The sequence below is a fragment of the Lissotriton vulgaris genome, chromosome 9 (assembly GCF_964263255.1).
Source record: "Lissotriton vulgaris chromosome 9, aLisVul1.2, whole genome shotgun sequence".
NCBI classification, from domain to species: Eukaryota; Metazoa; Chordata; class Amphibia; order Caudata; family Salamandridae; genus Lissotriton; species Lissotriton vulgaris.
The window spans coordinates 599,783,692-599,798,841 of NC_141697.1; the positions used below are offsets into that span (position 1 = coordinate 599,783,692).

Here is a 15,150-nt window from a genome sequence, read left to right on the forward strand (position 1 = left end):
GGGTTACCTACAGAATTTTATACAAAGTACTGTGACAACCTAGCTCCAGAGCTACTCTTAATCCATCCATTTGAAAAGAACAGCACATGCTGCGAGCAACTACAAATGAGGCTGTGGTGGTGGTTGTTCTTAATCCAAATACATTGATGCAGACATCTGCCTGTACTTATTCTTGTCCTGAAAATCCTAAGCGAGACACTCTACTAAACCACAGAGACCACATGACGTTATTCACCCGGTTGTAAGACCATCAACAATCAGATAATTGTTCCATGTCAAGAACAAGATGAAATATAGAAACACCTTCTCTGTGGTGGCCACCCTTGACACCAATTAAATGTTTGACTCCTGTAGATGGAGTAGTTATTGGTTGTTCTGAGAAGTATGATATTTGGTTCTGAGCTCAAAGGGTGGATTCAACTATTCTACAGTAAGCCTTGGAGTAGTCAACAGAAGGCAATACATATTTGAAGCACAAGTATGTAGAGGGAGGCGGGGCTTCCCTCTGAACCCCTCCATTTTTCTCTGATGATGAAGCCTTTACTATTACCTTAATTAATTTTTTGGGCTTGCAGTGCGCTTTGTAGATAACCTCTTTCATTCCATTTTATTTCATTTTCTCAAAGTAGCATTTGGAAAACGAGTTTTCTGTTTGGAAGAGGCCCCAGTTCCATGGTATGAGTCATTTGTACATGAACCAAAAGCTGTTACTGTTTTTCAACTATAGAGAAGTACACAACATTCCACATGGACAGTTTCTATAGTCTGACAAGATAATAAAGGTGGTTACCGGTGCATGAGTAACAAGTCGAGGAAGAACAGCATCAGACAGCATTAGACATTCTGGGAGCTGTAGTCTTGGTTTTCTTCACAGATCAATTCAAGTAACAGACATGTTAAATGTGATTTATTGTGAATTGTAGCAGAAAAGCATAGGCCAAATACATGATGCCATGACAACATAGTGCCAGAAGCTGACACAAAAATAGGTTAACGCAGAGCAGGTGACCCTGATTAAAACAAATCCTGGTGGACACGTCAGCTTTCAGACGATAGATGTCGGACAAGAACCACAATGTCTTTAGAAGTGTAAAGCCTTCATTTAATTCTCTTGGAAAGCCAGCCGACACGTGTTTCGTCACAAAGGAATGTCAATTCTGCGACTCCTCAGGGCTGTGTGGTTTAAAGACCAAGAAAATGAGGTCGCTTAGCCGGTGATACTTCCGACCCGGCCGGGCTCGGGACCAAGGTGGGTGTCCGTTGCCTGTGATTGTGAGCACCCGGAACACGGCTACTCGCAGGACGAACAAGAACACACACTCTTCAGACTGAGGATTGACAGATTCCCCCATATTTCAGTTCCGACCTGCGGGACTCCCTCGGCAACAATCTTACTGACTGCGTTATATTGGTACTGAAGGGCCTACCAGGAACCCTGCGCTGATTCTTTCTACACGGATTAAGACTACCAGAAACTCTTACCTGGGTTTCTCCTTTTGATGAGAGTGCTCACAATCACAGTCCACGGACACCCACCTTGGTCCCGAGCCTGGCCGGGTCAAAAGTATCACCGGCTAAGCGACCTCATTTTCTTGTTCTTTAAACCACACAGCCCTGAGGAGTCGCGGAATTGACATTCCTTTGCGACAAAACACGTGTCGGCTGGCTTTCCAAGAGAACTAAATGAAGGCTTTACACTTCTAAAGACATTGTGGTTCTTGTCCGACATCTATCGTCTGAAAGCTGATGTGTCCACCAGGACATAGATTTGTTTTATTTTTGTGTTGTGCGCAGTGGGCATTACGTTGTTTCAATTACTTGTGTGTTGTTTGCCAACATACACATTTTGAGGGGTTATAGGGCTTATCCCCTTGCCCAATTGCACCACTACTCAACCACTGTTCACCAACACTTATGCGGTAGATATAGAGCAGAGCGCCCAGTTTCCCCTTGAATCTAAAAACCCTTATACTAGTGACCCTGATGAAGTTAGACAGTGCATCAAATGCTGAAACAACATCAGTCAAATGAGTGGTGCTTGTGGCGGCAGAAATGCACCCTGTAGACAAATACACACTCTTGGTGCTGCGTAAAACATTAGTGTTCGTGGTATTGTTCAGTTCAAAAGTAGTTAAAACATTTAATTATTAAAAAAACTCTTGCTAAAAGGTATTTGCTGAGTTCCAGTTTATATCCGCAGTATTGTTAATAGCTGTTTTCTCTGTATAGAACATACAGGGTACCCAGATTAGTTTATGTCAGTTAATTTTTTGTTTTCTGTATCGCACATTCACCATTTGTTCTGCCACTCCTTTAAAAAAGGTAGGTGGGTTGAGATTGAAGGATTCTTTGAATTTTAGTGTTGCACAAGTGGAATCAATACAGTGGAGGCTTGTGTATGGATGTGTTTGTAGCTTTCACATGAAGGTTTGGAAGAAATGGCTTCAAGGGGGCATAAGCAGTGTTTCTGTGAGGGAAGGTCTTCCTGGATTGTCATGTTTTCCTGCTGGAGGTATCATAGATTTAGTTTTGGGTGCCTAGAAAGAGCATGTTCCTTTGGAAGTTGAACTTGAATTCCTCTGTAACCCATTTTGTGGTTTGTATGTGAACAAGTTGCCAGCCATGTCCTGGGTGAAGATTATGAAGGCATGGTTGAAACAGGTGTGGGGATAAACTTTAAGTTACTCCAGTATTGGAATTTTCATAGATTCACATGCTTGAATCATTCCTCGTTGTCGAGATGGGTGTCCCCGGTATTATAAAAATAATTGTCTCAATAGACATAGACACATAAGGCCTAGGCCTTAAAATGTTTGACAATTCTCTGTCCTTTAACACCGTGGATGCTAGGGAGATTACCCTGCTGTGCTGGGCCCTAATGTTAGTGGACATGATCATGACGAGCTCAGCTCGTCATGAGCACAGCTCCACTGTGCCTCATGACGAGCTGAGCTCGTCATGAGCATGGAAGGGGTTAATAAAAAAAGGACCAAATTTAAAACTCAATCAATCAGAAGAGACCACCCTGGAGAACCTTCCTGAGATAGGCTCCAGTCCCTCAGATTTTCTACTGCACGTCGTGCTAAGGGAGTCTCCACTGAGCTCTGCTCAGTTTCTTCTCTTTTGAAGATTTGGAGTGTTTTTTAACCCTTTTAACTTTCTACTAACTCATTGGAGGGTTTTGCAGATGATTCAAACTGACTTCCACCATGTCAGAGACACCTAAAAAAGGTTTAGTTAGAGCCTGTGGAACCTGCAGGAAGAAAAGACTGCATATTAACGATAAGCAGAAGGACTGCTTATACTGTTTATACCCTGGCCACAAGCCAAAGGAGGGCAAGGTATGTCATACCTTTTCTTCTAAGATTCTTAAAGACAGAGAAGGAAGGCTTCTCTTGGGGCTTCAGAGACTTAAAAATAGAGATAATGTGGTATCTGATGAGGAGAGTCATACATCGTCTAAATCCTCCTCAAAAACATCTCAGAAACGACCTTTAGATGACCTTGCGGGCTCATCGTCGCAGCCACCTAAAAAAACATCAAAAAGTCTGTTGAGCCCTCTCGGAAACAAACTGGATCTACCTCCAAAGCCTCTCATGAAGAAAAGAAGGCTTTAAAGATCAAGAAACGAGTTTCAGAACCTAGAACACCACCTATGAAATTGAAGCATAACTTCAAAAAACCTACCTCAGCTCCACAGTTGAGCAGCCAGTCGATGATATCACTGTCAACGAGAAGATCATCACCTTAGGTGATTCTTGTAACAACAACGGTGTCTTAACATTGTGACCGTTACTGTGGCATTGACGACATCGTCGATGGGTAACGTGCCTTTACCGTCGACGAAGCAAATCGTGTCATCTAAGTCTTTATCGACTTAATCGACTTAGAGGGATCAACTTTTGTCGGCGACCCATTGGTCGACGACACTACTCCCGTCGATAGAGACCTCGTCGAGTAAGGCATCCATGAGAGAAGCAGCGTCGACGATGGAAGTGTCATTGGCGTTACCGTCGACGAAGATCACTGTCACCGGCAGTTTGCCGTTGACGACAACAATTCCGTTGATGGAGCAGGAGAGCAGCCTTCGTCAATGAAGATGATTCCGGCGGTGATGCAATTGTCGACGAGCTAGTCGACTAGGAAAGAAAAATATAAAATTTCAAAATTGGAGTTACCAGCTGTAACCTCCCCTAGTCACATGCAAGCTCTTTTGCCATCACTGTTTTCTGAAGAAGAGGATGAGGAGGATGAAGATTTTGACGAAGATAGCCTATTTGGGGCAGTCTTGAGCCCATCTGATCGTCATGTCAAATACCAAGAAGAGTGTGATGAGGATGATGGTTATGGATGTCAATATTACCATCCGGAGCAGCAATATCACCAACAGGAAATGATGCGCCTCCGGTCAAATCTGACGACAGACCTGCAATTTATGCTGGCGGACTACAAGAGGAGATTTCCGCCTGAGCAGAATATCCAACAGACTCTGCCTCCTCTGCCATCTCCGCCTGTTATTCCACAGAAACCGGTTTGTTCTCCTGTCCTTCAACAGTCTCCTAGGGTCCAGCTTCCTACTCAAGCTACTCCTGTCGAGCAGTTAACATCCTCTGATTAGGAAGTTGAGAGAGAGGAAGGAGACATTCAACAGGATGAATGGAATTCCTACAACATCCCCACTCCGTAATCTCCATCTCGCCCATAAGCGAACTCCCCTTCGGAAGCTTTTGGTGGTTTCCACAACCTTCAGAAGAGAGCTGCTAAGCGCTTTGATTTACCGATCCCTATGCATCCGCAAGACGGTTTTCTGTATGATTTCAAAGAACCTTATAGGAAAACAGTAAGATTGTTGCCTATTATCGATTACATATGGAAAGAGGGGCTAAGGATAATGCAAAATCCAGCAACAGTTTCACCTGTGTTATTGAGACTAAACAATAAATATAAAGCTCTGAATGTGCTTCAGCCTGTTTAATAGGTCATCTAAAAGCAGATTCTGTAATTTCACAAGTAGTGCAGAGACGTTCTCAAAATCCTTCAGCTCCCCTAACGGCTCCTCCTGACAAAGAAGGAAGGAAACTTGACCACATTGGCAAGCGTTTTCCAACGATGTCTGCTATAATGCTTCGAGCAGCAAATTCTCTGGCTTTACTGGGCCGTTATAATAGGCAGATGTGGTCGGACTTGTCACCACTTTTGGACAAGCTTCCACCAGATGACAAGGAGGAAGCTAAAAGAATTCTTGAGAATAAACAAACTGCCTCTGAAGTGATAGACTGCGCTATGGATGTAGCTTCCACAGGGTTCAGGCAGCTAGCAGGAGCGGCCGTCTTATAATACCGGGGACTCCTATGTCGGGCTAAGTAACTTGTTTCGTATCACTTATCTCTTTGCCGCCTCTGAGGAGGCCAGGTTTTGTCAGTTGTCTGTGTTGAGGTTAGGTGCAGAAGAATGCCTTTCTTTGACTACATCTATGGGTTGTGTAAGCTCGGTCAGAGAAGCAAAATTAATCTATCAAATTAGGTCTGCTAAGCCGAATAGCAGAGCATGGGGTTAGGGCATGATTTAAGATGGTGAGAAAGGTATTTCAAGTGCCTATTGATGTGCAGACAGTAACGGAGAGCAGTCCAAATGTCTGCCAGAGAAGTTGATTTGAAGTCCTCTGCTCACTCCAGAGGCCAGACTACTGATGTAGGGTCAATCTAGATGTTGAAGCATGTTATGGTGGCAAAGCTGATGCTTCAGAGCAATCCTTTTTGAGACCTGCAAGTAAAGAACAGTATTTTATGTGGCATGGGGAAGTGAGGAGGGTTGAACAGGTGATAAGGGTACTCGCGGTTGCACAAGGTCTGTTTTGTGGCATGATAGGGTTATAGATGGTTCAAAGTAGTTTGACCCACAAAGCAGTGCTTGATGACTGTGTTGAGCTCTTTCAGTACCCACACAGAATCCCCTGAGAACTGATGAGCTCCTCATATTATATATTAAGCATGCTTGAGAAATGCCCAGCTTGCACATATAGTGCCTGAGACTAAGAGCTCTTTATTAGACAAACAGCAGCACCTAAGGTCTGTGATAAGCTCCTAGTCACAAACCTAAAACAGTGATAGAGTATTTTGTGGGGCATACCTCTTACACACCTAATGTCTTGGAGCACTGTAAAATGAATTATTACTTGAGAGAGCAAACCCCCAGGCTGTATTGGGATGCTCAGAACAATACACTTCAAATCTAATACTTTAATTATTCTTTTGCAGAGATATCACCATCATTAGAGGAGCAAAAGAAGGCTGCTTCTTCACCGACTCATAACCCAGACAATCAGGTGAAAGCGGCTTCCTCACTGCTCCAGAAACTAGCCAATCAGGTGAAAGCTACCTCTTCCCATCTACAGAAACCAGGGACTCCGAATATGACTGCCTCCTTGCCTTCAACACTCTGGAAACAAGCAGCTTCCACATCAGGTATATATCTTATCGCCACGTCGGAGCCAAATAGTAAGACAGGAGTGTTATACACTCAGATTTATCCTGTAGTAATGACCATACGATCAATAAGATTCAAATGTTTAGGAGTGCTCACTATCTGAGTTACCAGCATAGTTCTGTACTACAATACCGAATGCATGTTTTTTACACGTCTGTGCTGGGAAAGTGTATACAGAGTTGTGTATTTGTCTCCTCCGGAATACAGGAGTTCTACACAGCTCTCTGAAGGTATAAAGAACTCGATGATTCTATTCCGGTCTTAAAAAAAATAGTGAATAGAGTTCTGCACTACTGGGGTGGTGGGAAGTCTGCACATCTGTGTTGGAAAAGAGTGTACGAAGGGGTGTAATTTTCTACCTGGAAGATGTGCGTCGAGGATCTGTTATGGAGTTCATAAAATAGGAAAACAATATAAAGTCATGCTATTTAAATCAATAATGCAGACCTTTAAATCCAGCACATAATTAAGATACCACACTTCCATGCCAAGTATATAAAGTGCAATAGTAAATGGCAGTTTACAATCACATCCTTCTTACTACATTGCCAATTACAGAAGTTTCGAATAATTAAAATAGCTGGTGAATAATGGAAACATTCATAGCTCTGCTCTGGTACTGGATATTGAAGTTCTCTACAGTTCTCTGTTGGGATAGTGGATATAAGAGCCCGAACAGCTCTGTGATGCCATTGATGTAGGCTTTCTTCACATTTCTGTCAAGGAAAGCAAATATTCAAGTTCAGAGCACCTTTACTAAGATAGTTCTTATATTGGTTCTAAACCGCTCTGCTGTGATTTTGGATATAGGAGTTGTGCTTCCAGTCTGTCTTCCAGCAATTGTGGAGAAAAGTGTTGCCTGCAGCACTCTATAATGGTGTAGTGGATATTACAGAGATCTCAATCCAATATCAGGCTTCTGTAGATCATAAGTCCTGTATCTTCTTTGCACTCCTAGGCTGTTTTTATTGGTTTTATAAAACATTACAACTTTCAGTTTGCATACAGTCTGGATATATCAAGAGCAGGTGTTTCTCATCAGCTTCTCATAAACATATATCATTTACACACGGTCATAGGTATGCTATCTGGGGAAGAAGGACACAGTTTATCGCCATCACCAGATTACATGATCAAATCCTTGTGAGGTACGGTGCTGTGAATACAATTTTGCTTGATAGTTCAGAATATACCATACTACTTTATGTTTAACTGCATGTTCTACAAAAGGAGAAGTGCATTAATAAACAGTGAACGGTAACAGTTCCTTATCTATTATAGGCCCAATAATTGGCTTGTGGTTCAGATCCAAGGCTGCAGTGTAATGACCATTCTGAATTGTTGAGGCATGTGATCAAGAAATTGTAATGGGAGAACGGGCAATAGACTTAAAAGAGCTGTGTTTAGGTACTGTCTATAGATGATAGTTTCAGATGAGGTGGTACCATTCCTGCTGCTGCTCAGGGGGCATTGTCATTTTTTCTGGATCCTGCTAGTGTGGCACACAATTCATCCTCTTCTCTGGCAATTTGGAACTTTCGGATGCCCCGGGCCTCCTCCCTATGTAGTGCTATACCTTTGTAGGGCTTATATCGTCTTGCGGCTGACTCCTTTGTTTAATCTGGGAGCTGGTAAGAGATTTCCATTTCAAAGCATTTGGATGATTTTGCCAGTATCAGTAATAAATCAGCAAACTTAGCTCCTGGTTTGCCTCGTTTGGGTTGGGGGCAAGGTCCATTTTGCAGGCCTCTCGTATAGTGCAATTCTCCCTGACTATAATAGTCCTTAAGACCTCCTGAATCTCATGTCAGAACCCAGGCCCTGTTTGACACCGGCCCATTATACCTACAAAGGAGATTTGTCTTTTATGTGCCAGGGCGAGTGCTTCGGTCTTTCGCCCAATGGCTGATGCAGATTCCGAAGTTCAAGCGCCAGCGACTTGATGGCAACTCCTTTGTGTACCAGGCCGGTTTGGCCTTGAACTTGCTACCCTTAGCCCTGAGGACCACCCAAGACCCATTGATTTTTAAAAAGAAACTCAAGACTTTGCTGTTTTAATCTGATAATCGAAGATTCCTTTCTCTCAGGAGCTAGGTCTGGGACGCTTTGAGTAGCTGCGTGCTTTATAAGCTCAATATAACATACCATAACATAACATAACTGTATGGTCCCAAGACAATCCCATAACATAGGATAAAAACTGCTTCCTCACCATGGCAAATGGGGCAGCACACTGTTCCATGAGGCTGCAACTTGCTTATCATGTGGAGGGACATATATTATATGTGATTGGTCGTACTGAACCGGCATTAGAAGATTTTTGGGGGGGGGGGGGTATTCGAGGGCCTTATCCCAGTCTTTGTCATTGATAGGATGACCCAAATCTATCTCCCACCAGAGTTTGTTTGTCAAGGGAAGTGTAGATAGAGACAGTAGTGATCAATATAGGCCGGGAATAAGCTTGCCACTCGTGCTCGTGTTGAAAACCGTCTATATGTAGGTATGTGGCCCTTTTCTGTCAGTGACACGCCAAGTTTAATAATAGACCATCCAGCTCTTCAAATTGTTTCAGAGGCAGCTTACAATGTACATTTCTGTAAAAGTAAAGATGGAATGGCAGCATTATCACCTTGGCCAATGCTATTTGGTCTTTTGTTGTGAGAGGAAGCGACCACCAAACGTAGACATGTGACCAAAGTGATCTTCCTAACCGGCTGAAATTCTCTTTGTTACATCCGCTTCAGCATTAAATCTGTACCCCCAAATATTTGAAAGTAAAGGCTACTCACTTAGGCAGAGTAGTCACAGAGCTGTCCCAGCTTTGTGAGGTTCTGGATTGCAACAAATATATGCTTCTTTTCCCTAGTTCACCTTTCGCCTAAGACTTTAAGTTCCCTAATCACCTCACCAATGTTGATCTTCGCTTCTCGTAAATATTGTAATAGGTCATTTGCTTTGAGTGAAAGCATGTCACATGCTGCACCATTTGGTATTCTCCGCTGTCAGCCATTCTCTTGCAGTCACGTTTTAAAAGGCTTGATTGCCAGGGCAAATAAGAGGGGGAGGACTGCCTTGCCTGGTTCCTGGTGTACCTGATATTTCTCTGAGATCACCCGGCCAATCCATATTTGTGTTGTAGGGAGTTTGTAAGGACCTTTTAATCCATTTATGGAAGGCTACACTCCAGGCGAAAGCATTCCAATACCTTATGGAATCTCCAGCAAAGGAAGTTAAATGTATTCTCCACATCATCTGTCACTGCGGCCGCATTGGGCCACTTCGTGTAGGCAGACTCCACTATCTTAAGTAGTCACCTTTATGTTTTGCCATGTATTACGGCCGGTTATGAAGCTGAATTAGTCGGTGTGTACCAGAAGCGGCATATGAGGGAGTAGCCTGTTAACTAGAATTTTCCCAAGTGCGTTATGTGCCACATTCAATAAGGACAGGGGAGGATTTGCTGATAATTCCTTTAAGGCTTTACTAGGTTTTAGTATGACCACTACCAGTGCCTCGTGAGTTGTTGTGTGGGGGAAGCAGTGAGGTGCATGGTCAAATGTGCTGCTATAGAGCATTACTGACTTGGGTGCTAGTAAGTCTACAAAGGATGCGTAGAACTCAAGAGGTAAACCATCAACCCCTTAGACCTTCCCATGCGGCAAAAGGGATAATGTTACTTTCACTTCTTTTGAGGAGATTAGACTACCTATGTCTATTAAGTCTAGGCATGTAACTTCAGGCAATGAGATATCACAGATATAGTCATTGATAATGGAGTCTGGGCCTTTATTGTAGCTAGTGTACACTTGTTTATTATAATCTAAGAAATCTCTGTGAATGGATTCTTGAGATGGCTGCAAAGCCCCTTGACTTACACAATTATCGTCCGGATTGACACTCTGTTATCTGGATTAGTCAGCCATGTCAAAAGATTGTTCAATGTATTCCCCTGTGTGATGGTGAGACCAGTATGCCACATAGTCCACATTACTCCGCTAATGAAGTAAGCTTCCTGCAAGGCAGTGATGTACTTGACACCTGCAGCCATCTTATTTTCAAAATCCAGGAAACGTCTGTCAAGCGTGTCGAACTGTTGTGTTATTTGCTTTCTGACCTCTAGAGTCATCCATATGTAGTGTCTCCTATGTGTTAGTTTTAAAGGCTTCCCAAACCATGGAGTGGTAGGCAAAACATACATTGGCTGTCCTCACCTCAAATTAATGTTCTATAAACTCCTTCAAGGATGCAGAGAAGGCTGGGTCTTCCAGCGCATCAAGTACTAATCGCTATGTGGTTATGGGGTATGTGCCTTGTCCACATGAAACATGTAGCATTAATATGTTGTGTAAGGTAGATTTTGTAGAGCGCTGCTCATCACCCGTCAGGATATCCAGGTGCTTAGTAGGTGAGTGTAGGGGTGTGATTAAGCTGGCCTAACTACCAGCAGTTTTGATGGTCGTGCAAGAAGACTAATTAAAAAGCCATGCCTTCAGCTTCTTGCGTAACTCAAAAAGTGAGGGGGACGCCCTGATTTGCTGGGGGAGCTCGTTCCAGGATATGGGGGCTTGGTAGGAGAATGATCAACCTCCTTTTTTGCGGATGTAAAGTGTGTGTGCAAGTGAGTGATGCTGAGCAGAGTTGTCTGATAGGTTGGTTAAAGTGAAACCAGTGATTGAGATATGAGAGTCCCTTTTTGTATAGTGACCTGAATGCGTGTGTGAGAAGTTTAAACTGGAAGCACTTCTGGACAGAGAGCCAGTGGAGTTCTCTGAGAAGTGATGTTGTGTGGGTTCAGCGCTTGAGGTCGAGGAAGAGTGTGGCAGCGGTCTTTTGGGAGGTTTGAAGTCTATAAACAAAATAGTTTTGGATGCCAGTGTAGATTCGAATCGATCTGATGGTACATCTGGTGTCCAGTGGGAGCCACTTGAAGATTTTACGCAACATTCGGGGGATGTGGAAGCATGAGGAGGTGATGGCGTTCACCTGGGACTTCATGGTGAGGTTGATGTCCAGGATGATGCCTAGGTTCCTAGCGTGATCAATTGAGGTGAGTGTGGGTCAAAGATCGTTGGGCTACCAGGTGGAGTCCCAAGATGAGCTCTTATTTCCGAAGATCAGCACTTCAGGTTTGTCATTGTTGGCCATGCTGATCATGCATTGTTTAAAGTTTGTCTTGGTGGTGACAGTGTCATCTTGTGGTCTGATATGGTGCGACTTATTCCAAAACAAAATATTTTCCTGTCAGCACTTGCTCATAGCTAAAGGATTCACCTTTCACCATTCACCTTAGGTCCACCAGCATTAATGTCCCGATTGTAATGGTATTCTAGTTAATACAGGCGGGTTCCTGCCAATGTTTCTCCACCTCCCCAGGTGCAACATTATTAAAGAGTACAATCAACCTTATTCCATTGGCACATGTTTACTTTTATTTTTGTCTCTCACAGGCGTTAGAGCACTCAAGTACTGCATGAAACCAAAACATGAGCCTAAAGGCAGGGGGGCACACAACCAGTAAAGGAGAAAGATTTTTAAGGTCTTCTAACATATTAAGTAGTCATCCAACAGCCTCAACTCCAATTGAAGGTCACTCAAGACTTTAGAATGAGTTCCTTTGTCCTACCTGAATTGTCTTGAGCTTCCTTGTTAGCTCTGCACCATTAGGCACCTTAAGGAGGTACTAGAAACGTCACAGTTGTATGAGACATAGGTTTAGCTTTTCAGATAGCAGTGGGCAAACTCTGAAGTATCAAAGCAGCACTCTTTTCCGACGTGTAAGTGCTGCATTGCCTTATTCTTGGGGTTCCTCCTCGTGTAGTTCTTACATCTCTTGGAGATAGTTCTGTGATGTGGCATGATACATTTTTTCTTCAGCCTTGGCTTCTGTGCTGTTCCCAGTCTCTACTTTCACAATTAATCTTGAGCAGGCCAACGCTTCACATACAATTTGTCAGAGCCAAATACAGTGTAGCCGAGACCTGGTGGTTCTTCTAGCTCTACTATTCTGGATACACCTCTTGAGTTGTTAGGAGAGGCCAGTGCACTGTAGCTTCATCATTTGCAAGCCACTGCATTGTTCACATTCAAAAATATCCTCTGTGGTGACCTTGAATTCACTCTTGGCATCTCATGGCCGGCTCACTTCACTACATGCAGAAATCCTTGTAGCGCGATGTTGTGTAAGTAAATGCCTCTCTTTGCATAATCTCTCCCAAAGTTTTGGACTGATGCTACTGGTTTTCGATTCTGAAGGTACACCGAGTCCTGCCAAACAGGCCTCAGTGCCAATATCAACCATTTGCTTTCCTTTCTTTGAAAGATCATTGCAAAAGCTGTCCATTGTGAACAAAATCTAGGTAAACTCCCTCCTGCCGCACTAGCAGTTCACCCATGACTACACCTCAGCATAGACACATCTGCCAACAAAGAGACAACACTCTCCAGATCAGATAGTCTTTTGGTACTGATGGACATCTTTTCAGCTTTCATCTCCCTTTACCACTAAATTACACTATTTCACCCTCCACTTCCCTCTCCCCATCGGTCAGATTTCTAATCCCCTGGCCCTGGGGCTCCGTCAGTGCACCAATACGAATGAGAAGTCCAGTTGGACTGCAGCCCATACACAACCCTCTGAGCAATGCTATGAAGGAAGGAAGTATTTACTGGTAACAATCAGCCCCATAAAAGGAGTTCAGGGACACAGTGAAACACCAAACCCTCTTTCTTCAATGACTAACACTCTCTAAATAGCACTAAGAAACAGGGCTTATATTTAAAAAAAAATCATTTATCATTTTAAATCCTAATCCAGTACATAACGTATGATTGGTAACCAAACAGAATGCAATAATAAATGCAGCGAAGCATGTCCTGATCAGCAAAAACTGCAGGAACATTTCTAACCTGGTTATTGAGTTTTTATCAGCCTAATTCCACCAGACTATTTCTAAATACTACCCTAATTTGTATTTAAAGCAGAAAATACCAAGTCTGTGCTCAAGTTTCTGACCTGTACGCACAGCATACCTGTGTTTTCATTATTAAATGGAAAGTAGTTTATTCTCTTTCACAGCTTGCTCTGGGCTGTAAAATTTAGAACAACCTGCTGAAGACCTCTTCTTCTTAATATTACCTCCAACAGAGGCTGGTTGGTGCTGCAGACAGGCATAATCTCTAATATGATAGTCCTAGTGCAAATCCCTTTTTTGACTATGGTTCGATACCATTTTTTATAGTATCTAATCAGATGTGATCTTGTATTATGTAAACAAATGCAGGACGTACACACACTAAGGCATTAACAAGACTAAATATTCATGGCTGCAAATTTATCATTTCAATTATAGTATTGATTGTAGGTAATCCGCATTATAAACAAAACAAATGTCATCCTAGACAATAAGCAACGCATGATGCAAACATGTCTCTGCTTGTCTTGAAATCTTCACAGTTTCACTGAAAGAAACAGAAGAGTCTGAAAACAAGTACAGAATAGAAATAGTAGAGTTAAAACGGAACCAAAAGATGGGAAAAGAAAAGCTGAAATGGGAACTGCCACCTTGTTCACGACTCAAGCGCTGTTTAATACTCTTAATTGAATGGAGTTTGACTGTTCATCCTAGCCCATCCCAGTAACCTATAACATCCCCTCAAGGCTCTACCCTTTCAATGCTGATCTTTATTCTTTACGCAGAGTCCCTTGGAGTTCTACTTTGTGACAAACACAAGCTTTCCCAAGTACACGGTTGATACCCCGCTGAACCTAAAGGTCACAGATCTGTTATGATATGGCCTACCTAAAGGCCTGTCCCACCATCATCCAAACCTGAATGTTCAGAGCCTACCCCAAGCTGAACCTGACAGACGTAACACATTCTCTTCACGAATGGCAAAACATCACCAGGTCTAGGAATGGATTGGTGAAATTAACTTGTATGACTTCATAACACAACTAGTTGACCATGCCTGGTTGCAGAGCTTCCAGGTTAATTCTGCCTTCAGCTTCACAAACCACATCACTCACTAGACCAAAGCACCTCCCACCAAATGTCCCTGTTCCACAATTTGAAGACCTTCCTGCCAGGAGGACGGCTTCCAGACTCTGGTCCCGACTCACCTCAATGGAGTTAACACTTGGATGTTCCAATCCCTTACCTCAGCATTGGTTCACATACTCTCTGTAAGATAATCAGCAAGCAGTATGCACAATTCCGAACAAATCCATGACTCTAAGAATGCCTTCTAAACATTCTCTAATATGCTTTTATTTTAGATCTTTGATCTGAACTTATTACGAGACTCATTTATATGTAAGCTAGCAAGTAAAATAAGTCACCTAATGAGTGAATACACTGTGGAGTGTCTTCACCGAGCTGTTTTAGATCAACAATAGTTGGGGTGTGAATTAGGTTCCTTGTGATCTGCTTGGATTCTTTACTCTGCTTTAAGACAGCTTCTCCGTCGTGCTACTTGAGCACTTAATGAGAGTTCATATCCTTACAGTTTGTTTCCCTTTCACATTGCCCAGGTGCTGCACAATCTTTGAGGCCCAGGGAGAGAAGGAAGCCGGATGATAAGTCTGCTCGTCATTTGAAGGCTGCTTGGAGTGTCCAGTTGCTTGAACTTGGTGAGTGAATGTTTTTTTTCTTATTTTGTACATAT

The 15,150-nt window shown here is 43.0% G+C and overlaps 1 protein-coding gene across 1 annotated transcript in view; it reads left to right on the forward strand.

The window, feature by feature from the left end:
* Positions 1-15,150, forward strand: part of LOC147691934 (uncharacterized) — a 407,861-nt gene that overhangs the window by 303,896 nt on the left and 88,815 nt on the right. The window contains exons 17-18 of the mRNA XM_086939486.1: positions 6,258-6,464; positions 15,017-15,115. Of these exons, the coding sequence (XP_086795612.1) occupies positions 6,258-6,464; positions 15,017-15,115 (306 nt within the window). The remainder of the gene's footprint in view (positions 1-6,257; positions 6,465-15,016; positions 15,116-15,150) is intronic.